Source organism: Peromyscus maniculatus, chromosome 1, assembly GCF_049852395.1.
Source record: "Peromyscus maniculatus bairdii isolate BWxNUB_F1_BW_parent chromosome 1, HU_Pman_BW_mat_3.1, whole genome shotgun sequence".
Lineage (NCBI taxonomy): Eukaryota > Metazoa > Chordata > Mammalia > Rodentia > Cricetidae > Peromyscus > Peromyscus maniculatus.
Genome location: NC_134852.1, coordinates 133,574,922 through 133,598,483, shown reverse-complemented (window position 1 = coordinate 133,598,483; position 23,562 = coordinate 133,574,922). Strand labels below are relative to the sequence as shown.

The following is a 23,562-nucleotide window of genomic DNA, read 5'->3' as shown; positions in this document are numbered from 1 at the left end:
ATCTTAATCTCATTGGCAAAATGCCCATTTGCCACAGCAGGTGATATGTGTGCAGGCTCCAAGGATCTGGGGCATTTTAAGGAGGCATTATCTAACCATGGTAACTGGAAATAAAGAGGCAAGTGAGCAGTCAGCCAGCCAAGGCAGCAGCAACACCAGAGAAGAGCTCCAGCATCTGCGGCAGGTCAAGGGTCGGGGCCAATGAAGTGTTGCAATAAAGAGCACAGGGAAGAGTAAATTCCCAACTGGATTCTGACTCACAGGATAAACCAAGGTCTAGTAAGACTCAGGATCCTGGGTTTTAGCTGCCATGGATGTGAACCCTGGCCCACCCCGACAGAGCCAAGAACGTCAACGGTCGCCAGCCAGCCAAGTCCAACACACAGACAAATGGCAAGTGAGATTTATTTAAACAATGATAAGGGACAGGAACAGGATCTGGCGTGACCACCTTTGTAACCAAAGGCTCTGGGTGTGCAACAGGGCCAACAACAGAGATGAAGCCACCCATCCCTCAGGGGGCCCAGGGCACTCGCTGCTCCGCTAGAGACTTCAGCCTCCACCTTCAACAGGTTCGTACCTTCAGCAGATTAATAGGTTATCTCCTTCAAACCTAAGGGGAGGAACACACATGCGGTCAGATGCCTGTGGCAGAGCAAAGGAACTGGGGGTGGGAGACACTGCTACGTGTCCATGTGCCGGCCCTGGGCACCAGCTTAACTCACTGTTGGACCTCGCACTCTTCCAGCGTGAGACAAGATTTCAGAAGAAAGTGAGAGGTCGGGCCAGCTTTGGTTTATGGGTGGTTTAAAATGGATTAAGAAAGCATCTCATAACAATTTATGGGCTCTCAGCAGTAAATGTCCGAAATCGACCTGCTGACTGCTGAACTTTGGGCAAACCCAGAGCTGGCTCTTCACTGCGTGCTGACACACCAAAGAAGCCTGACATTAAACGGCTTATCCTACCCACGCGGGCGTGGCGCTGCTCACCTGCAAACAGCACTGGGAGGCCGAAGCAGGAGGACCACAAGTGTGAGGCCAGCCTGGGTTCCGACCACCCTGTTCCCAAAGCACATCCGCCCCCCCAAAAGGGAGGGAAACAAACATGAAAGCAGTTCAACTTACTGTTTAACAACAGTTAACTTAAACTCATTAGAAACCTGTATTTCCTGATGTTAAGATGTTAATATGAAGTTTGGGGAGTGGAGAAGAAAGGAAAGGCTATGGTTTATACTTTAATAAAAGGTAACTGTGTGTCAAAGTGAAGAAAAAAAAAAAGAAACCTGTATTTCCAAAAGCTTGGGGAGGTCAAGTACATTCAGACATAGTCTTGTGATAGAATTTAATACACTCATTACAGTTATGTTCTTCGAGAAGTTTAGTAGCAAGGGAGAAAATGTTATGACACATGATTAAACTGGAAAAAAATGCAGGAGTCCAGTTATATGCACATGTAAATTCAGCTCTCCTAAAGATAAGACAAGAGTTCAGCACAAGGGCAGAGGGTGAATAACCCAGGGCAGTGTCACACCCTCCTCGTGGTTCACTGCTTTCAAATGTGTGAGGTTCCGGAGTTCAAATCTTGAAACCTCAAAACATGAAGTCAGGTGAGGCACACCTGTAATTCTGGTAGGCTAAAGTAGGAAGAATGCCAAGTTTAAGGCCAGGCTGCTTTACACGTCTCAAATAATCAAACAAAAAAAAAGGCTAATTAATTAATTAATTAATTAATTAATTAGAAAACAGCAGAGGAAGCATCACTAGCGGCTGCCTGGGACCAGGCCTCAGGCAGAGCTTCTATGCTCTACTTTTTACAAGTTTCCCAAGTTCCAACAGCAATTTCCTTTATTATTAGGAGGTTCCAATATAAAACACAGCAACAAAGGGATTTCCATCCCAAACCACGTTGGAAGGACTCTGTGAGCTGAACTTCGGAGGCCAAGCAGGCTGGACTGTCCGCTGCCTGTCTACCAGCTGTCACTAAGACCACATTGTGGGAAGCTGGAAGGCACCTGGAATCTGATGTGGTCTTGCTGGGCTCTTCTGCTCGGGAGTAACCAGCTACTGGGAGCGAGAACAGTCAGCAGAGGCTGGACCCAAACCCGGAGAGCCAGGTGCTGGGGTTCTTGCTGGAACCCTGTGGTCTACCATGCCTGTCAGGAAACGACCCTCAGCCCTAGAGAGAGGGAGAAACTGCCCTGGAAGCTGAGTGGGTCTTTTAGAAATCAAACAGCCCGTGTATTAGTATCTAGTAAACATGGCTACGAGCTGGTGAGAGGGCAAACTCTGGTTATTTTTATTAAGATTATTACTTTAACCTCTCAAGGTTTTCAACCTTCCCAATTGTAGAAACCCCATGGCAGGCCTGACATGGGCTGTCTGTCTGTCTGAGGATTTGTGGTTCAAAGAATTTGCCTATTTCTGTGCTATAAAAACCTGAAGAGCAAACGATGACTTCTCTGGATACACTGTGAGTGTGCATACATATTTCCCCAGTTCTCTGAACCTGAACTGCTCGGTGTGCCTTTCATTTTTGGGAGAAAAAGCTGCCCTGCCCCCAGCCCAGGGGACAGAAGCACTCTCTTACCGAGCTCCTGGCCTCCGCGGGTGGCCCAGCACAGGCAGTAATGGCGCATGAGTTGCTCTAGAAGCTCCAGTTCATCCAGGAACTCGAGGGATTCTATTCTGTGCAGGAGTCAGAACAGGAGATGGAGAGGACCGTTAGGAAGGAAGATGCTGGTCCACAGTCATGACATGACACCACCTGGAAAGAATCTGGATACACAGCAGCCTGCATGCTGTGGCCAAGAAGAAAGGGGCTGGGAGTGTGGAGAGACGGCTCAGTGGTTAAGGGCACTAGCTGCTCTTCCAGGAGTCAGGTTCAATTTTCAGCAACCACCCACATGGAGGCTCACAACTGTCCTTAACTCCAGTTCCAGGAGATCTGGTTCCCTCTTCTGGCCTCTGGGGACACCAGGTACACATTGCATGTGCACAAGCAGGCAAAACACTCACACACATGAAATTAAGATAGATTTCCAAAAGGAAGAAAGTCTGGGAGTTTAGCTTGGGACAGCACACACTTTAATGTGTGGTCTTGGAGGGAGGAGGAGGGGAAGGAAGAAGAAGGAAGAAGAGGAGGGGCAGAACAAGGAAGGGTGAGAGGAGGAAGAGGAGGAGGAGGAAGGGTTATCACAAGTCGAGACAAACTAGAAAGGTCTCGGGAATGCTAATGGCAAAGGACTACTTTCTTTGCCCTGTAACTCTTTATAGATTTCTAAAATTTCAGCATGAAAAGCTTTCACATTAAAAGATGAAGAAAAGATCAATCCAACAGAAAAGAAAAACAAGAGGTCTTCAAACTCACTTATGAGAAAATAAATATAAATGAAAACACAAGATAGCTGTCCTAGTTAGAGTTTCTATTGCTGTGATGAAACACCATGACCAAAAACAAACTGAGGAGGAAAAGGGTTTATTCAGCTTACACTTCCACATTGCTGTTTGTCACCAAAGGAAGCCAGGACAGGAACTCAAGAATGGCAGGAACCTGGAGGCAGGAGCTGATGCAGGTGCATGGAAGGGTGCTGCTTACTGGCTTGCTCAGCCTGCCTTCTTATAGAATCCAGGACTCAGATGGCCCTACCCACAATGGACTGGGCCCATCAATTACTAATTAAGACAATGCCCTATAGGCCTGTCTATAGTCTGATCTTATGGAGGCATTTTCTCAATTGATTCCCTCCTCTCAGATGACTTTAGCTTGTGTCAAGTTGACATAAAACTAGCCAGAACAAGTTTTCTACACTCAGATAAAGACTGAAAGACTGAAGAAAAGGCACTTTCTCAATTGCTAGTAAGATGACCAAACAGAACTGCCTTCCTGGAGGGTACTTTTGTCTCTTTTAACACAGCGAAAGAACATCCTTTGGCCATTTGCAATCTTTGTGTGCACACACATGCATGTCTCTGTAGCTGTGTGATCATTTCTATCGTGGCATGGGAGGCAAAGGACCACATCTGGAGGGAAAATGCCCCTCCCCAGTGTACTGTGGCTGAACTTAAATGCATCTACTATGGTTTGAGGAAGAGTGATGGGCTTGTTCCCAGGGTGGTGCTACTGAGAAGTGGAGGAGCTTGTAAGGAGGAGACCTGGCAGGAGGAATTTAAATAACTGCAGGTGTGCCCCCAAATAGAACTGTGAGGCTCCAGGCCCTTCATCTTCCTTTTGCTTCAAGGTCATGAATCATGTGACTTTTGCTCTACCATGCTCCTGTCATCATGTGACCTCACAACAGGTCAAAAGTAGTGGGGCCTACCAGTCACAGACTGGATGACTCTAAAACTCTGAGGAAAAATAAGTATTTTCACTTTAGACATGGGTCATCCATCTTAGTGTTTGTTACAGTAACAGAAAGCTAACTAGTGCAGGAAATTAGCCTAGAGAAGAAGACAGGTTTTTCCTGCTGCCACAGACCTGATTACTGAATGACCTTTGGAGATGGTGTGCCAGAGGAGTGTGGGAAGTAGAGGCAAGCCAGAGTGAGGCCAGAATGCTGGTAAAAACCCAGAAAACACGGCAATGCCAAGGAAGTATACTGTGAAAAAGAAAACGGACTGGGAACTGGACACGAGGCCACCCTTGTCACACTGTGACAGACAATCTGATTGCATCTTGCCCACTTTGTGTGCGGCAGAGATGCAAAATGATGGACTGATTTACCTGGTGGTGGAACCTTCACGTAAGCCAAGCACATGATATGCAGCAGCAGCAGGACTGTTTATGGTGAGACTCAGAAGCCAAAAGCAATGGAGTAGAAAGATTTGAAAAGAATGCAGCCCAGAAGCTGGGAAAATGCTCAGCAGGTAAGATTGCTTCCTGCTCTTCCAGGGGACCTGAGTCCAGTTCGCAGCACTCACTGAAGTTTAGAGTTAATTTACCAGAGCCACAGCATTATAGATGTCAGACCAGGGATGTTCGAAACATCAGCCTGACACCTAGCAAGTGGAAGCCAGCCTGCCTGACAAAAAAGAAGCTTCCGCAAGAATCCAGAAATCGCCAGCCTGTGAGACTGCACTCTCAAAGCATTCACTACTTAGACAACTGAAACTTGGACACAAGAAAACAAAGAAACGATACTTTTCTAAATGTCAGTAAGATCTAAGGAAGAGCAAGGCCAAAAGTTCTTCACATGACCTTCTAGCAGACCCCAAAGGAAAGGGGACAGGACTGATGAGGAAGCACAGAGCCACCAGGAAATGAACCAAGCCGGCAACAACACAGATGGACGCCTGCACGGTTGTGTTCCCGAGACCACATGAGGAAATGTCCGGAACTGGACATTTTTAAATTTCTTTAAATTTACCACAGTATCAGTTATTCTTATCGACATTGCTATGCAAACATGTAAACAAAATATGGAGGCCTCAATATTTTTATATTACAAATATAAATATGATCCATTAAACTTTAAAAAGGGAGTATGACTTCTGAGACTACTGTGTATAGTATGAACCCACTGATTTAGAAACCAGAGTCTATGTATCAATAAATATTTAAGCTGGATGGTGGTAGCACATGCCTTTAATCCCAGCACTTGGGAGGCAGAACCAGACAAGATTTCTGTGAGTTCAAGGCTAGCCTGGGCTACAGAGTGAGTTCACAGAGAAACCCTGTCTCGAAAAACAAAATAAATAAATAAATAAATAAGTAAGTAAGTAAGTAAGTAAGTAAGTAAGTAAATATTTGCCTGTGTATGGGGACAGGCCCAACTTGATAATAGGAGCTAACTGAACCATGTAAACATACAAAACTTCATGCCCTCAGCAAGAAATAGTTTTAGAACAGTGAACCTATCTTTCTTTCATAACAAAGGAAGAGTCTCTTTAAAAGCGTCATCCTAGGTCTTATCTCTTAGAAATTGTAGGCAACATCATCTTCTCTCCAAAATAGGGATTACACAAAGTTTCCACTGCTCTGGTGGCTCTGGGAACTTTCCGGGTATAACAGCTTATTTCCATTCAAATCATCTGCTTTGGCGAAGGTGCTATCTCAGCCAGTGGCTAATGAGTTACTCTCTCAAGCTTTTACCAATATTTACCTTAGTTCAAAATATGGGTGGCTAAGGTTAGCTTTGTTCACATTAAAGAACACAGCCGGCCAGCCTCTGACTCCCAGTCATCTGGAGCCTGGGCTCGGCACTCACATACCTGTTCACCTCTGCCCGAGGAAGCCCACTGTACAGCTCCATCATGTTCACTGCGGATGCCGTCTCCCACCCGTTCAGTAGCAGCCGTTCCTTCTGAAAGAGGGTGGAGAGGCATGGATGATTCTCAGCATGTACCTGAGCCTCTAAGGCACACAGGATTTCTCTGAGCTGTGTTTCAAAAGCCCATATCCAGTCCATTTTCTTTTCGGTTTGCCATTTTCTATATGCACATGGGGAAACCCACTAGAGTGTAGAGACACACAGAAAAAAATTCTTCTATGAACAACAGTTATTTGGTTGGTTGGCTAGATGGCTGGTTTCAGAGTTTTGCCATGTAGTCTACGCTGTTTTGGAGCTTGCTAGCCCAGGCTAGTCTCAAACACATGATCTTTCTGCCTCAGTCTACAAGTGGTAGGATTACAGGTGTGAGCTACCACACTCAAGTTGAGCAACATGCCATTTAGTAGTCATGTGACAAAGTTTATTTAAATGGCATCAGGTATGGGAGATTATCTCCAGCAAATAAACAACCTTTTCTTTTGTAAAGGGACTACTACAGATTAAGAGAGACACGAAACTATATTAATCACCTACAAAGTGTAGATCATGGATAGATGCCAAGTCAAATACAGTAACTACAAACATGCTTGTAAACTCTCAGGAAGAGCTGAAGCTGGTCTGAGAATCAGATGCCTGAACGAGCTATTGGGGAGTTGAGGGGTGATCACGGTAACATTATCCTGGAAGGAAGTTCAACAGTAGAAGGGCCTTTTGTTTTTCTCTAACAGTCCTGGCACTTGCTTTGTAAACCAGGCTGGCTTCGAACTCACAGAGATCCACCTGCCTCTGCCTCCCAAGTGCCGAGATTAAAAGACGTGCACCACCACTACCCGGCTTCAGTAGCAGGGTCTTTAACAAGCACTTAGGGTGAAAACACATATTGTCTAGTTTATGTCTAAAAATATTCTGACCACATCAACAAATACAATCGTGGTGGGGTAAGAGACAATACTGAAAATACTAAGAATTACTGAAGCTGTGACAGGATATAAGTGTTTGCTGTACTGTTCTTTCTACTTTTATGCTAGTCTGAAATTTTGCATAATATAAAGTGTGCAAAAAACCTGCATAATGAAAATAATGAGCTGTAGGGACTGTCAATTTGTGTTTTCTACAGCAAGGGGACAGGCAGGACTTGAGTTTTCCTACCATCAGGAGCACTCTGCCTGTGTCACAGGCAGAACAGGGCTTTTCATGGTGTGTCTGCCATGGAGAGTGTCCTGCTTTGCTGGCTAATGAAGGAGCAAGTGTTCAGCATCTGCTCTGACCTGCGACTCCAGTGACTTGCAGGTCTCTACTCCTGCCAGGTCACACTGTCGCCTCCGGAGGTTTTCAATCATGATCTGCCCAAACCGGTCATCCATGTTCACCTGAGAAGGAAAAAGCTGGTTAGCCACAACCTTAAAGGTCTGTGTCCTAAATAAGCAACAGACACGGCCAGTCAAGGCTGACATTTGGTGGCATGCCCGGCAGCAGCTCAGCAGGGCTGTGAGACACAAGCTGAGCTGGTGCCCCCCCAACCCCCCCAGGGCAGCACACACCCACTTACATGCCTGCCTAGTGCAACAATTCCATTGCTGCCAGAGAGGCTCATAGACATGTTCAAAGATGCAAGCTTTGTGTAACTGGAAGACTATGGGAAGAAATACCTATTAAGTTCAATCAATTCTATTACCTTCATAAAATGAAATATCATATAGCTGTGAAAGCAGGCAAGAAAAATATAGAGATAGGCACAGAATGACTTTAAGATAAACTCTTAAAAGCAAAGTATAGCCGGGCAGTGGTGGCACACACATTTAATCCCAGCACTCAGGAGGTAGAGGCAAGTGGATCTCTGTGAGTTTGAGGCCAGCCTGGTCTACAGAACTAATTCTGAGACAGCCAGGGCTACACAAAGAAATCCTGTCTTGAAAAACCAAAAACCAAAAACAAAGAAACAAACAAAAAAGCAGCAGCGAAGTGCAGGACTCATGAGAGGGCTCAGCGGTAAAGTCACTTGTTGCCAAGCCTGATGACCTAAATTCAATCCCAGGATGGTGGAAGAGACCCAACTCCCACAGGTTATCCTCTGACTTACACACACACACACACACACACACACACACACACACACACACACACACACACTCACCATGGCACATGTGTGCCCATATATCTGCAGAAACCTATACAATAAATAAATGTAAAAAACAATTTAAGAAGAAGCAAGGCATAGAGAAATCTGAACAGAACGTTACCATGTGCTTTCAAGAGGCAAACGAACCTGTCTTTACTGCATTTAACAAGCATGTAACACAGCAGGCAGCACAGTTTCCCAGGCAGAAGACTAAGGTCTAGGGTCAGAGAGAGATCTGTTCGTCTTGATAGAACCTTTCTTATTGTTTGGTCTTTGTTTCTGAGATAGTCTCTTGCCTAAATGGGCCTTAAATTGGTGTCTCTCCTGCCTCAGCCTCCTGAGGGCCAGGAGACATGGTGCTACTGCATAGTGTCATAGCATACACACCAGAACCCTGTCACACACAAGGGAATAAAAAGGCATCACTTTACCAGTAAGATCCCCTCCTCCAAAGCCAGACCAGCAGCAATGCTAGCCTCTCTCATGTGCCTCAGGGCAGAAGGTGTCTGAGCACATTCTTCCTCACTGTGTTGCCTGGGTTTGAATCCTGGCTTGACAATAGCTGTGACCCTGGAGAAACTGGGCAACTTAACTCTATCAGGACAGTACTAACACCAGCCTTATGGATTTGTATGATAACGAAGTAAGCAAATACATGGAGAACTTAGAGCAGTGCTGAGCACAGGCATGTGAAAGCCCAGTGTGTGCTGTTATCACCTCATTAACCAACATGGCTTTGTCACTGTAACAAGATACTAGGAAAAGCATGTCAGCAACTCATCTACATTGTGAGGCTGCTGGTGGCTGACGACTGCTGATTTAAGTTTCGTTTCTATTGACAAAGTGAAGGTGGTGGGAGCTGAACCAGGTGCGGACAGCTGGACAGTACACTGAAATCTGGCACGGTCCCAGGCGTGCTCCAGAGTGGAAGGCCTTGAGTCAGAATCAACCCACCACCTTCCAGAGCATGCTAGACAAATGCTTCTGGACAGAGTACAGAAGAGGCACACAAACAAAGCAGAACACACAGGGCAGACATGTGGCAGTCATTCTCCACGGGTGAGAATCCTAAAAGCAGACCGTGCCCCAGAGACAGTCACATCAACAGAAAGCTGAGGGCTAGCTTCCATGAGCAGTGGCCCTGAAGGGAAGACAGGCTAAGGAATGTTTGCAGTTCTAAAGTGGGAAGGAAGACAGTCAGCCAACCAAGAACCAGCGACTCTAGAACCCAAACCCAGACCGGAGTTGGGAAGGAGGTACTGAAGTCCAGTCTAGCCTGGACCGGCCCACAATTATATTACATGGCCAAGTCTTCTCGCTGTTCTTACATGCAATGAAATAAAAACGAAAGGATAAAGTGGTTGAGGTAGAGCAACACAGTGGGATCCCGTTACAAAGAGAATTGTTTTAAAAAGCTGGTTATTGGGGTGCACATTTGGAATCCCAACACTTGGGAGGCAGAAGGAGGATGATCACCCAAGTATGAGGCTAGCCTGGTCTCCACTGCAAGTTCCCAGCTAGCCAGGGTACACAAAGAGACTATCTCAAAAAAACTAAGTAAGTAAATAATAAAAACAGCTAGCATACATTCTGCTTGTTATTTGCCTACTGCTGTACAGCATCTCATGAATTTCTACAAGGTAAGCACGAAACAGCAAAGAACTGTGACTAGGAAGGTGGCTCCACGGGCAAGAGTTTGCTTCACAAACCTGAAGATCCAGTTCAGATGCTCAGTACCCACATAAAAAGACAGTCTGACCACTGCAACTATAATCCAGGGCTTGGGGGTTGGAGATGGGAGGATCACCGGGGCTGGGCTGGCCACTCAGCCTAGCCAAAAACGTGCAAGCTCCAAGTTCAGCGAGAGACCCCATCTCAGGGGAACATGGCAGAGAGCAACAGAAGCCTCCACATGGTGCTTACGGGTATATAATCGCCCCCAGCCTGCAGCAGGAAACAACTGGAGCACAGAGCAATTTGAACAGCCCACACTTACTGAACTGGGGCAGTGCCGCAGGTGCAAATGCACAGACTAACTCACGCGTGCCTCACAACACACTAGCAGGCAGGGCTATCACTATTCTCAATCAAGGAAACAAAGGCACACAGCGTGTATGCAACGTGGCCTCATCATACAGGACTCAGACTCAAGCCGGATCATCTCAAAGCTCCCGAAGGGTTTTTGTTTTGTTTTTCTGCAGCCACTAGATCCATGTCAGTGATTGTAGGAATAGGGCATTTTACACTAGAATACAGGAGCATATCAAACTTCCCTTACAAAATCAGGAGCTCTTGCAACTCTAGGTCAAATGCCCACATGAAACTCCTGGCTGGACCTAAGGGGTGGCCACTCCAGGCCCATGAGTCCCCATCCCTCCACACTGTTCACAAGTGGCCACTCTAGGCTGCCTCAGTCCCCAACCTCCACATCATTCACAAGAGGCCTCTCCAGCCCCCTCAGGCCAGACCTTCCACACTACTCATAAGTGGCAGCCCCAGGTCCCTTAGTCCCCATCCTCCACACCAGTCACCAACAGTCAATGTCTTCTACTCACATTCCTGCCTGTCTAAGGGCCTTTGAGTTGCTCCTCCTTCTAATACAGCCAAAATTACCTCAAGCCATGTTCTTTGCCTCTGTAGACAATACAATTATAGCTGAGAGTTTTCCTGGGTCCCCCTGGTGCACAGCCACTCAGACCCAAATCAACACACACAGGCTAATATTATTTTTAAACTATGGCCATGGCAGGCTTCTTGCTATCTAGTCCTTATATCTTAAATTAACCCATTTCTATCAATCTGTAAGTTGCCACATTTTCTGTGGCTTTACCTGTGTCCCATTGTACACTGCTCCTTGGGTGGTTGGCTGATGTTTCTCCCTGCCTTCTTCCTGTCTCTCTCTTTGAATTTCCCACCTACCTCTAAGCTGCCTTGCCATAGGTGAAACAGCTTTATTTATCAACCAATCAGAGCAACACATATTCGCTGTGTACAGAAAGACATTCCCCCCATCATACAATGATAAAATAAAAATTTGAAAACTTTCCCCAAGAATCAAGTTCCAAAATCTCTGCTAATAGCTGGTGGGCAGTCAAGAAACTAAGAGAAAAGGGCTGCAGACAGAGGGAACTGAAAAGGAAGGACAGAGGCAAAGCTATACTGGAAGGAAGCCCAGGTAGAATCCACCTTTCAGGAGACTCTTACCTGTTCGTAGTTTATGAACATGGCCGTTTTAAAACTGTTGGCTGCCCATTTTAGGAGGCTGGCTGACTGCTCTGGAGTCATGTAAACCAGCACACATTCAGTTATCAGGAGTGTTGGCAACCTTAGGGAAAAAGAAAGCAGGTAAGTATGTTTTCATCAAGTCAAGACATCAGCTTACGCAAGCGTTGGAGCACTGGCAGTTCACATTCAAGAATCCAGACACAGCAGCACTGTATGGTCAATGTCGTCTCGTACAACTCGAGAAGAGAGAAAGAGGGGCGGAGGTCAGTCTATCTTATGAAAGTGAGTTCTTTGGTACATGGGTGGACTGCAGAAAAGGAGACAGATCTGCTGCTGCTGTGCACCTATTGTCCTGGGGCAATGGAACCCTGAAGATTCTCCTATCACAGGAGTTTATTCTTCCCTGGAACTGGTGCTGCTTAGGCTCTTGTTCTGGCATAAGGACAGCAGCAAAAACAGACAGTGTGGCGATGACCCACAATGGAACCTGACCTCTTCCTACAATGGAATCCTGACAGAAAATGAGTGAACTCCAGGTGATGGGAAGAGAAGGAAGCATCTTGGCTGATGGTCTCTAGCCGGCCCATCCGCTGGTCGCTCTAGCGGGCCTTTAGAGCTATCAGCATGCCTGGACCCAAGAAAGAGCTACCCAATCCAGCCAGCATCCACCGCCAACTCACAGGATCCTTAGCCACATGTGATACGCAGAAATTTCTAATATTCACTTAACAGAATCTAATCCCTCTTAAGTGAAGGCTTGCCATAAAGAGCTGAAAAACAAAGACTTGGAGTATAATTCAGTGGTTCAGTGCTTGCCTAGCATGTACCAGGCCCTACATTCCATCCCCATCACTAAATAAAAAATAATTTTAAAAGCTAAAAACTATGTTGTTTTGAATGGTTATGCTCTTTAAGAAATTCCATTAATAGTATGCACTGATCTACCAGACACAAAGTAACAATACATTATGAAACAGTAAGACAATACATCCCTATAGAATTCAGAAAGCATACTTCTTTTTATATTTTTTTACACCTTCACATATGTATGCCTTGCACACCGGCCACTCTCACCCCGTCACCACTCCTCTCCCCTCCTCAACTTCCAACAAATTTCTCTCTCACATTCCTGTTTGTTCATTTTGTTTTGTGATCCACCAAGACTCGCCAGGGCCATCAGTGTGAGCATGGGTTTGGAGCTGTCTGTTGGGGCCTGATGGGCTCAGCCGCAGATCTACAACTATAAACAGCAATCACTCCTTTCCCCAAATGATCAATACCAGTAGCTCCGGGCAGAGGGCAGGGCTCTGTGAGCCCCTCCTCCCTGGACCGGCTGTTGACAGGAGTGGTCCTGTGTGGATCAGTACACGCAGGAACCCCGGTGATGTGAATCAATGACTGGAACAGTTGTGTCAAGCCCAAGGTGTGGCACTTCCTAGCCCTTTACCCTGTCTCCTGGCTCTTACACACTTCCACCCCCTCTTCTACAACACACTCTAAGGCTTAGCAAGGTGGTAGGAGTGACTTGTCTAGGGTGGACCCACATCCAGCATACCGCCACACACTCCGCTGTGCTTCTAGAACATCCCCACTGGTCTGTCCTTAGTCATTTACATTCCTTCTGACTCCTTTGCTAGGCCCCACCCCTCCCTTCACCATAAGTAGCTACAGTCCCATGACTGGCTAGTTCTCCAAAATTAAGTGCCTTTCTTTTGTCTTTAATTTCAGATTGTGGAACAAATAAACTACATGAAATCAAATGATAACAGATCAGAAACGGATAAAAAAGAACATAATGTATCTTTTAATGTATTACTACAAAAACTGTAATAATATCTACACACCAAAATTAGAAGTTATTCATAATTTCTCCTCTAAGAACCATCAGCAACAACTAAAATTAGAGAAATGTAATTTGTATCTCTGGTTTTCTGTTTGTTTTCTGAGACAGGGTCTCACTTTGAAGACCAGGCTGGTGATGGTCCTCCAGCCTAAGGCTGGTAATATTGGTATACACCACCACACCCAGCCAGTTCTCTCATTTTCTTTTTTTCTGTTTTCAGTACTGAGGACTAAACCCAGGGCCATGTGCATGCTAGGCAAGTCCCCAGCCCCATTTCTCAGATTTTTAAAACCCAGTTACCATTCCTATAAACTTGTAACATGGATTGCTGGGTTCTGATATTATTCCAGTAGCCCAGAGAGAAAACTGTAGAAATACAGCGGTGAAATAAGCTGCTCACAATCACATCCTAGTATACACTGCTATTAGAAGTACAATCTGTTTAACTGGACATGGCACCTACACTCCTAACTGCCATCAGGGAGAAAAGAAACGGTGTCCACAGCGAAGTCTGGCACTGACGTGATAGTACCAACCGGCCACTGTTTCCCCTGGATTCCACTTTGGCTTTTTAAACAGTGAAATGAGCTATACCTCCACTTAGCTAAGATGCACATCCAATGCTCACAGGAACACTGGCCAGTCTCCACACACGTCTGTCTACATGGGTGGGCGCAGAGAAAAGGACACCAGGAGTCTTCCTCTATTCACTCTGACCTTACTGCTTCTCACAGAACCAGAAGCTCTCTCTGCGTTTTGGCTAGGCCGGCCGGCCAATCATACCAGGATCTACCTGCTCCTCCCCAGCACACTGAGGTTACAGGCACACACAAGAGCTCCCACCCACTGAGCCATCTTCCCAGCTCCACTGGACACCTTCCACCCAATGCAGCTGAATCACAGCACAGAAGGGGAACACTGAATCCAGGGGACAGAAGTTAAGTCTGTGCTGCAGACATGGGCACTAGCAGAAAGCAAACCACTGGAAGGAAGGTTGTTTTCCCGACTAATAAATAAGCTAAATCTACAACCTCAAGTTACACGGTCGGGGGGAAGCTCAGCCAGCATCCCCTGGGTTCTCCAGCAGTACACAGACCAGGCATGGCGGTGCAGGCCTGCAATCTCAGCACTTGCAGGGGTGGAGAAAGGAAGATCAGAAGTTCATGGTCATCCTTGGCGGCATAGCAAGTTCAGGGCCAGCATGGGGTACACGAAAACCATGACACAAAACCAAACAAGACAAACAAGCAAAACAAAACAAAATCTCATATTATTAGAAAGGTTACAGAAAATGAGAAAAACGGTATTACCTTATTTTATCTAATAAGTCAAGTCAATGACTAAAGAAATACAGCCCAAACTTTAAAAATAAAATCCTTAACTACACTTATTTATGTGTATGTGTGTGGAGGTCAATCTGTGGGAATCAGTTCTCTTCCTCCATCATGTGAGTCCTGAGGATCAAACTCAGGTTGCCGGGCTCAGTGGGAAAAGGCAATCATTATTATATAAGCTATGGACAGAAGGGAAACTTCATGAAAAAGACTGAGTGTTGTCAACTTCACAGAATCTAGAGCCACCATGGAGACAGGCCGCTGACAATACCTGTGGGGAATTATCTTGATTGAGCTAATACTCCTGATGATGAGGGTGCCACAGTTACCTAGGAGCATCTGAGCCCATCAATACTCCTGATGATGAGGGTGCCACAGTTACCTAGGAGCATCTGAGCCCATCAATACTCCTGATGATGAGGGTGCCACAGTTACCTAGGAGCATCTGAGCCCATCAATCCATGGGTGACTCGCTCACTAGCGTCCTCTCAAAGCACAAACCTAAGGAAACCAGTGTCTTTGAATAACAATACATACATTCAGCCAAAGGAAGAATATGCTACATGCTATAATCTGAGAACTGTGCAGTGGGAAACCCAAGGGACAAGAAGCACAAACTCAGTGTTCACTGACTCACTTCTCTGTCATCCTGTAACACATACCTGAGAGCCAACTCATAAAGAGAGAAGGTTTACTTTGGCACAGTTTGAGTTTTCCAACCAAGACCAGTTGGCTCTGTTGCTTTGGGCTCACGGCCAGGCTCCATATAGCCAGAAAAAAATGGTGAAATAGGGTACACTTCATAACCAGGAGCAGAGGAAGGGACAGACTGTGGCTTCAGGAACACGCTCCCAATTTAACTCCTAAGTTCTCCTTCCTAGTTCCATGTCCTCCTCCTAACAGCGCCATGGCCTGGGAACCAACAGTGCTCTTTGAATACTCAGTGAGACAAAGACTCCATGGCAGCATGAGGCATTGGAGCCACTGTTGGATCCCACTAGTTTTCCTAGTGGCTGTACCCAGCAGGACTGCATAAGAGGTTGATTGGACCGGGCCAGGGTACCAGGTGATTGTAACTAGCGGGGGGGGGGGGGGGGGGGGGGGGGGGGCGGATGTCTTTTGCTCCACCCCTTGGCATTGTTATAAAGAGACCTTTGGAATAAAGTTCTGGGCCCGTTTGGATAAGGATCCAGGCCCACCCAAGTCTATCTTGTGTTTTCTCTCTGTTCTCTCGCCTCACTATTTCTAAGTAAGTCTCTTACCCCTCAATCCTCAAGAGTTCCTGGGGTAAATAAGTGTGGGGGCTGGTCCCCCACAAGCCAGCTCTCAAATGGGACAGGTGAGCCTACAAGTCCTAAGAATAACACTGCTGCTGAGTCTAGGCCGAATAGGTCAAGAAGAGTCTCAATGTGCAGACACCAGCTCCCACACTGACAGTAGACGAGTTAGAAAATTCATGAAGGGGGCTGGAGAGATGGCTCAGTGGTTAAGAGCACTGCCTGTTCTTCCAGATGACCTGAGTTCAATTCCCAGTACTCACTTGGTGGCTCACAACCATCTGTAGTGGGATCTAGTGCCCTCTTCTGGCCTGTAGGCATACATGCAGACAGAACACTATGGATTTAAAGATTTTTTTTTTTATAAATAAATCTTTAAAAAAAAAAAAAAGACTTGATGTTCCCCTTTCTCTCCATCTGTCTCCTAGAGCTTGCCCATGTTTAATGCCCATTAAACCTTACCCTCCTCTCACCTTAGAAGAACCCAGGGATGGCTAAGCTCAGCCCAGGCTCTGCATCTCCTCATCTCTATCCCCAATACACTGTCCTGGTACTCATTTCCCCAGCTGCTCATTTCTTACCTTCTGCAATGGATGCTTTGCCTTGGTTTACTCTCTTTAGTAACATCCCCTGCACCACATCTTCCCTCTAAACGTGCTCCTGTGTACTAACTTCAAACATTCACCCCAATGCTGTCTTCACCTGTGCAGACACCTCCCACCACGTGCTGAGCTGCAGTCTGACTTTGACCAGCATCCTGGCTCTAAATCCACCCATCATTCCCCTCTTCTCCCCTCATCACTTACAAGCCATTTCTGCAATGTAAGCACATGCTTATGGAAACACGGTGATCTGGAGGTGTGAGCTTTACACATCTGGTCTCACAATGAGGGCATTATTCTGCAACCTGATTTTTAATTTCACTGTTAGATTTTGAGCTGTCTCCATGTGTGGATAATTGTGTTCCCCAAAATATTGTGCACCCTAATAAACTTATCTGGGGCCAGAGAACAGAACAGCCACTATATAGAGAGGCCAAAAAATGGTGGCACACACGCCTTAAATCCTAACATTCCAGAGGCAAAAATCCATCTGGATCTCTGTGAGTTCAAAGCCACACTGGAAACAGCCAGGCATGGTGACTCAGGCCTTTAATCCCAGGAAGTGATGGCAGAAAGCAGAAAGGTATATAAGGTATATATAAGGAACTAGGTCGCTTAAGCTTTCTGGCTTTCGAGAAGCAGTTCAGCTGAGATCCATTTGGATAAAGACACAGAGGCTTCCAGTCTGAGGAAACAGGATCAGCTGAGGAATTGCGAGGTGAGGAAGCTGTGGCTTGTTCTGCTTCTCTGATCTTCCAGCGTTGACCCCAATACCTGGCTCCAGGTTTGTTTTTATTAATAAGACCAAAGATTCATGCTACATCCATGTTGATCTGAGTCATGCACTCCAAGTTCTATTCATCCACTATCCTCGAGTAGGCATTTCCAGTGTGCTGCTACACCGTTTGCTGCAATGAACACCCACCCACCTTAAGCACAGCACCGTGTTTGGAAAATACACCCAGAGTGGAACTTTGGTATCACATTACAACTCTGCCTGCTACTTCCTGTGTGCCTCACCACGGCTTGTAGCCAGTTCGCTCCTACTTGGTGAGTCACTGCAGCCTACTCCCTACCACCCACATCCTTACCAACACTATACACAGCCATATTTACATTCTGCCACCCTGGTAGGAGAAAACCAGAATTTCATCTGATGGCTACTGTGGCTTGATAGCCCTGGGTGATATGCATGCATCATATATCCTGACATTCTGTCACATTCACTATCCACCCATCTTCAGTCATTTATGGAAGCACTTTTTATGAGCACTGGTGTTGTGGAATATTTAACTATGTAAAGATGTGTTACATTTGTTTATGCTGCATTTGTTTAACGATGTAAGGATGTGTTACATTTGTTTATACTTACTACATTTGTTTAATCATGAAAAGATGTGCTGCTGTTTCACCTTGCCTGACTAAGGCACCTGACTGGGCTAATAAAGAGCTGAATGGCCAATAGCTAGGCAGAGAAAGGATAGGCAGGGCTGGCAGGCAGCAAGAATAAATAGGAGGAGAAATCTAGGCAAAAAAGAAAGAGAGAAGAAGTAGGAGAAGAGAACTAGGGAGAAACAGAAGGAAACACCCAGGGCCAGCCTTCCAGGCAGCCATCAGCCAGACAGACACAGAAGAAACAGGAAAAGTAGGACATACAGAAAGAAAAGGTAGATAAAGAGAAACTGGTTAAGTTAAAAGAGCTAATAAGAAACTGGTTAAGAAACAAGCCTAAGCTAGGCTGAGCATTCATAACTAATCAGAAGTCTCTGTGTCATGATTTGGGAGCTGGTTGGTGGCCTAAGAGAAAATGAAAAAGCCTGGTACACGTTGGTCTCCATGTATTCTAGACAGTAGCTCCTCCTTTACATGTAGTTATAGGCTCTCTCACACTTAGTGTACTATATTAGGGCAGCATTTTTAAAAGGAGTCATAGGTGAAAAGCAGACTTGAGAAAAAGACTGCTTTGAAATCTAAAAAAACAACAACAACAACAACAAAAAAAAAACGCCAGGCAGTGGTGGCACATGCCTTTAATCCTAACATTCTGGAGGCAGAGGCAGACAGATCTCTGAGTTCGAGGCCAGTCTGGTCTACAGAGTGAGTCCTAGGACAACCAAAGCCACTCAGAGAAACCCTGTCTCAAAAAACAAAAACAAACAAATGAACAAACAAAAATCTCAAAAAACTATGTAAGTAGCAATGACACAATAAAGACCAGAGGCGAGTATTAAGCTGTACTAATGACTAACTACTACATCTTATAACTCGCATGAAATCACAAACACATAAGGGGTTAAAAACAAATCTCACTGTGTATTCATGTTACATTTCTTTAGTTTCTCTTCCAGTTCTGAAAGGTCTCGGAGATCTGCTCCAATGATGGCATATCTCTTTGAATCCAGCATGTGCCCATCTGTAAAGACATAATAATAATAATAATAATAATAATTCTCATTTCAACACAAGCCAATGATATCGTTCTTTTAATGAACATGGTTTTTTTTTTTTCTTTTTTTAAAGGTTATTTTAAAATTTTTATGTGTATGGATGTTTTGCCTGTATATCATGGTCATGCCTAGTGTCCTCAGAGGCCAGAAGGGGGACATCAGATCCCTTGGAATTGGAGTTACAGATGGTTTTAAGCCACCTTTTCGTATGCTGGGAACTAAACCTAGGTCCTCTGGAAGAATAGCAAGTGCTCTTAATGCTGAGGATCTCTCCAACCTAGATACAGCTTTTTCAAGATAAAAGTAACTTAATCCAGATATGGTGGTGCACACCTTTGATCCTAACACCTGGGCAGCAGAGACAGCTGGATCTCTGTGAATTCAAGGCCAATCTAGTTCAACATACCAAGTTTCAGGACAGCCAGAGCTACACAGAGAAACTCTATCCCAAAAAAAACCCAGAACAAACAAAATAATAATACTAATAAAAATATTTATTAATTAAAATTATTATTATTATTACTGAAACAGCAATCTCTAGGTTCAGTGAAAGACCCTGTCTTGCTACAATAAGGTGGAGAAAGACAGAAGAGGACACCTAGCCCTGGCCACCGTTTTCTATAGTAATTTTCTAGTGTGCCACTGAAAGGAAAACACAATCCCTCACTATGGGACATAGGGGATCACCAAACAAAAACACCTCGTATTCAGCCAATCCTTTACTACTGGACATATGGTATTGCCAAATTTTCTCCATTTGAGACACTGCAATGAGCATTCTGGTACTGATGAGTACCTGTCAGTCACTTCTTCAAGGCAGAGGAATGTGAGTGGAATTAAGAAGTCAAAGACTAAGCTATTTAAACACTGGGTGGGTGGTTCCACAAACACTACACCATTGTAATGTGTTATGTTTAAAAAAAAGAAGTTTATGTAGCAATGCATTTACAAATGAGTAAGAACACGAGTTTTCAGATGTGCCAGAGGTGAGATGGAATGGTGTCTGCAGTGGTTCTCAAGCTTTAGGACCATCACAGTCACCCAGAGTTATGATTGCTTAGACCTCCCTACAGAAGTCTGCATTACTAGCACATTCCGAGGTGGTTCTAATGCTGCCGGTCTGGAGACTACACTTACAAAATCATGGATAGGATGCCATGACACTGGCCTTTGAGGGTCATCAATGTAGTCCTGATACCTTCGTGTGTTCTTAGAAACTCTTTCAATTACTGAATGATTGGTTTTTGTCTGTTTTTCAAACAAGGCCTTGCTCTTTAGCTCAGACTGGCTTTGCACTCACAGCAATCCTCCCACTGCTTGAGTGCCTAGATGACAGGTGTGTGTCACCATGCCCAGATCAATGCTGTTTCTAAACAGGCCTTATTTACTGTTTCTCACTGGTACAGACCATGTAGGAAGGTGAGATAAACAACAGCCATCCTGAACCACTGCTACTGACTCACATTCCAGATCTGAGAACCCTCACAAAAGGTGCTGGAAATGGCAGAGTGCCTGTCTAGCGTGTATAAAACCCTATTCAATTCCCAGGACTAAGGAAAAAACTATAGCATGTAAGCAGGTCCCCTTCTCGTCTTCATCAGCCCATTTGGTCAAACATATTGAAAGAAAATATAAACACCTCCTGGGAACCCCTCAGATGTCAGTAAAGCAATAAAGGACAAACAGGAAACCCAGAGTCAGCCCCAGGGTACCGCAGTGCTGGATCAAGAAAATAATATAAAGAATACAAAAGTACCTCTCTGCCTGTAATAGAAACAAACAATTCCCATATGCCTGTGTGCCTTCTTAAAAAAATACATTGACAGGAAGCAAGTCTTGAATGAGTTTTTCCATTCCTGACCAAAACCCAAAAGACACACAACAGAACTTTGAAGCATGCAGTTCTCTAATATGGAATACAGTGGTGGAAAGAGGCAACCAAGCGGTTTGGAAGACACTTATCTTACTGGGACCAGTATGGAAACAGCAAAAAGCCAACGGTGCCCAAGGACAGCAGATGTGAATGCACCCAGTGATCAGAGGCTCTAAGCCCCAGCCTGTGTCAGGTAGGCTTTCCACACAATAGGCAGGAAGCCCTGGACATGACCTTGAGCCTTTGACGTGACAGAACCTGAGGACTGGAACTGTTCCAGTTGTTTAGATATATGAGGCCCATTGTCTGTCCTCAGAGGAAGCCTCTCCACTATTTCACAGAGAACAGAATGGACCCGTGGGGGACGTGGACTCAGTGCAAGTTCCAAAGTTTTATTAGTCTGAGAAAACAGACACTTTCATGAAATCCAGCAGTGGCCAGAGACCACGGAATAAGCAGAAAGCACTGCACACTGCAGCGCTCCCTGGAGAAGATGACAGGAAGGACTTGCCCACAACATGGGAGTTGCATCCCTCCTTTTCTTCTAGGTGTTTTGATAAGAGAACATGGGAGGAGGTTCAAAGTGTTTTGTGTGATGCTTACAGAACGAGCACATCCAGGTCTGGAAAGCCAATCAACATTGATTTAAAAGCCGTCATTGGGTAAGGGGGTGCAAGCCTGAAATCCTAGCACTTGGAGGTAGAGGCAGAAGGACTGAAAGTTGAAGGACAGCCTCTGTTATATAGTGAGTTTGGGCCAGCCTGAGCTTCATGAGACCTGTCTTGGGGGGAAAAAATTTAAAATAACACCTATGCATTACTATTGGTAGTTTTATAATCAAAACTCCTTTACAGGACTTGCTGTTAAGAGGATTGACAAAGGAAAAGCTTTGAAAATACAACTAATCAGGCTTTAAAAATTAAGAACTAGCTTATACAGGGCCAAACTGAAGAGACAATTATGAAAATCCTCATTACATAAGCTTAGCCATTCTTCAGTTTAAGTAGTGGTTCTCAACCAGGAGCAACGTTGCCACTCGGGAGCATGTAGCAATACCTAAAGACATAATTGTTTGTCATAACTGGAGGATGTGCTGTGGAAGTATCCCATGATGAGCAGGTTCACCCCATGGCAGAATCAGACCCTTATGGTCTTCAATAATGAAGACACAGAGACCATGACATAAAGAGAGGCGTGAAAACTCAAGATCTACTAGTCAGTAATACATGGTTAAAAAGTCCTTAAGTAACACAGAGTCCCAGCTACTCAGGAGGGATTTGACATCAGCCCGAACAACATGGTGAGACTCACTTTACAAAACAAACAAACAATGCTTCAAAAGTCCTAAATACTCTGTGATGGAGGAATCACACTACACACTGTGGTCTATGCAGATCACACACCAAAACAAAAAGTGAATTTACAGCATATGGTCACATTTCAACTTAGCCACTGCCAGCCTGTGTCTCTGAGCAAACAACATAAGCATGTGACTACCTCTCTTTTAATCATAAAATGTAGACAGTGCTGATCTCAAATGATTATCTTTTGTATTAAAGATGTTTAACTGATGAGCTCAAGGTTCCTAAATGTGTACTGAGGTACCCTGGGTGGCATAGAAAATTCACAGGGATGAAGCAGAGTGTTTTGATTTTCTGCAGGAAACAAAGATACTCAATATCAGTCAGATAGGAGCAAACTACTAGACCAGAAGCACAGTTTTAACACTACATCACTCTGAATCCCTCCAGGTTATCATCCCTCTAGGAATCTAAGCTCTTGTATGCCCTGAATAAAAAGTCAACACTGTGAATGCCAATGTGGACACAGGAGGGGCACCTATCCTGATTCCAAGGTGAAGTTGTGAGGTACCAAACATATACACAGGTCTCATCAGTAACTGTAGTTTTTTTAAAAATGAAGTAGTCACACATGAAGCACAGGTGCACATTTGGAATCCTAGCACTTGTGAGACAGAGGCAAGATTACAACTTTAAGGCAGCCTTGGCTATATAGCAAGACTTGTCTAAATGTATGAATGAATAGTGCTTGTGCAACTTGTCTACTACTCTTCAAATGACTAATAAATTGCTACAACATATATACTTAAGATGTCTAAACTCAACTAATTAATAAACTGAAATGTGAAAGATGTCTTTTGGCCTAGAGTACTTACTGTGTGTGAAGTTATTGAGACCTTCAAGGCACTGTAATTCTAAAGAGACAGAGTCAATTCAATGCCTGGGCACACACTGAAGGCCTTTAGCAAAGACAAGAGTCCAGCTACGAAGTTCTACCCAAATGAACCTAATTCAAAGAGACAAGCCACATTGTGAGATGGCAGCTGCTTTGGGCTACATAGTTTGCAGTGGTTTCTTACAGAGCAAAGGGTAACTGATAAAGGCTGTGATAACTGCTGCCTGAAGCTACAGTTCAGGAAGAGGCATGAGCAAAGTGAAGAGCTGAGCAAGGCTACATGGTCTATAAATAACACTCACACATGTGCAAACAGTGAGTCAACAGTACCGGTATTTTTCAAGTAAGCATTTCAAAAAGCATGCTGATCTGGGC

At 44.9% G+C, this 23,562-nt stretch overlaps 1 protein-coding gene across 5 annotated transcripts in view; it reads right to left on the bottom strand.

Moving 5' to 3' along the window:
* Positions 1-387: 387 nt before the first annotated feature.
* Positions 388-23,562, bottom strand: part of Lcmt1 (leucine carboxyl methyltransferase 1) — a 68,814-nt gene continuing 45,639 nt past the window's right edge. For all 5 annotated transcript variants that reach the window (XM_076551846.1, XM_076551844.1, XM_076551849.1 and 2 more), the window contains 6 exons: positions 18,982-19,084; positions 11,595-11,715; positions 7,540-7,641; positions 6,213-6,304; positions 2,590-2,687; positions 388-613 (listed from right to left, as the gene is read on the bottom strand). In XM_076551846.1, the coding sequence (XP_076407961.1) occupies positions 591-613; positions 2,590-2,687; positions 6,213-6,304; positions 7,540-7,641; positions 11,595-11,715; positions 18,982-19,084 (539 nt within the window). In that variant the 3' untranslated portion in view covers positions 388-590. The remainder of the gene's footprint in view (positions 614-2,589; positions 2,688-6,212; positions 6,305-7,539; positions 7,642-11,594; positions 11,716-18,981; positions 19,085-23,562) is intronic.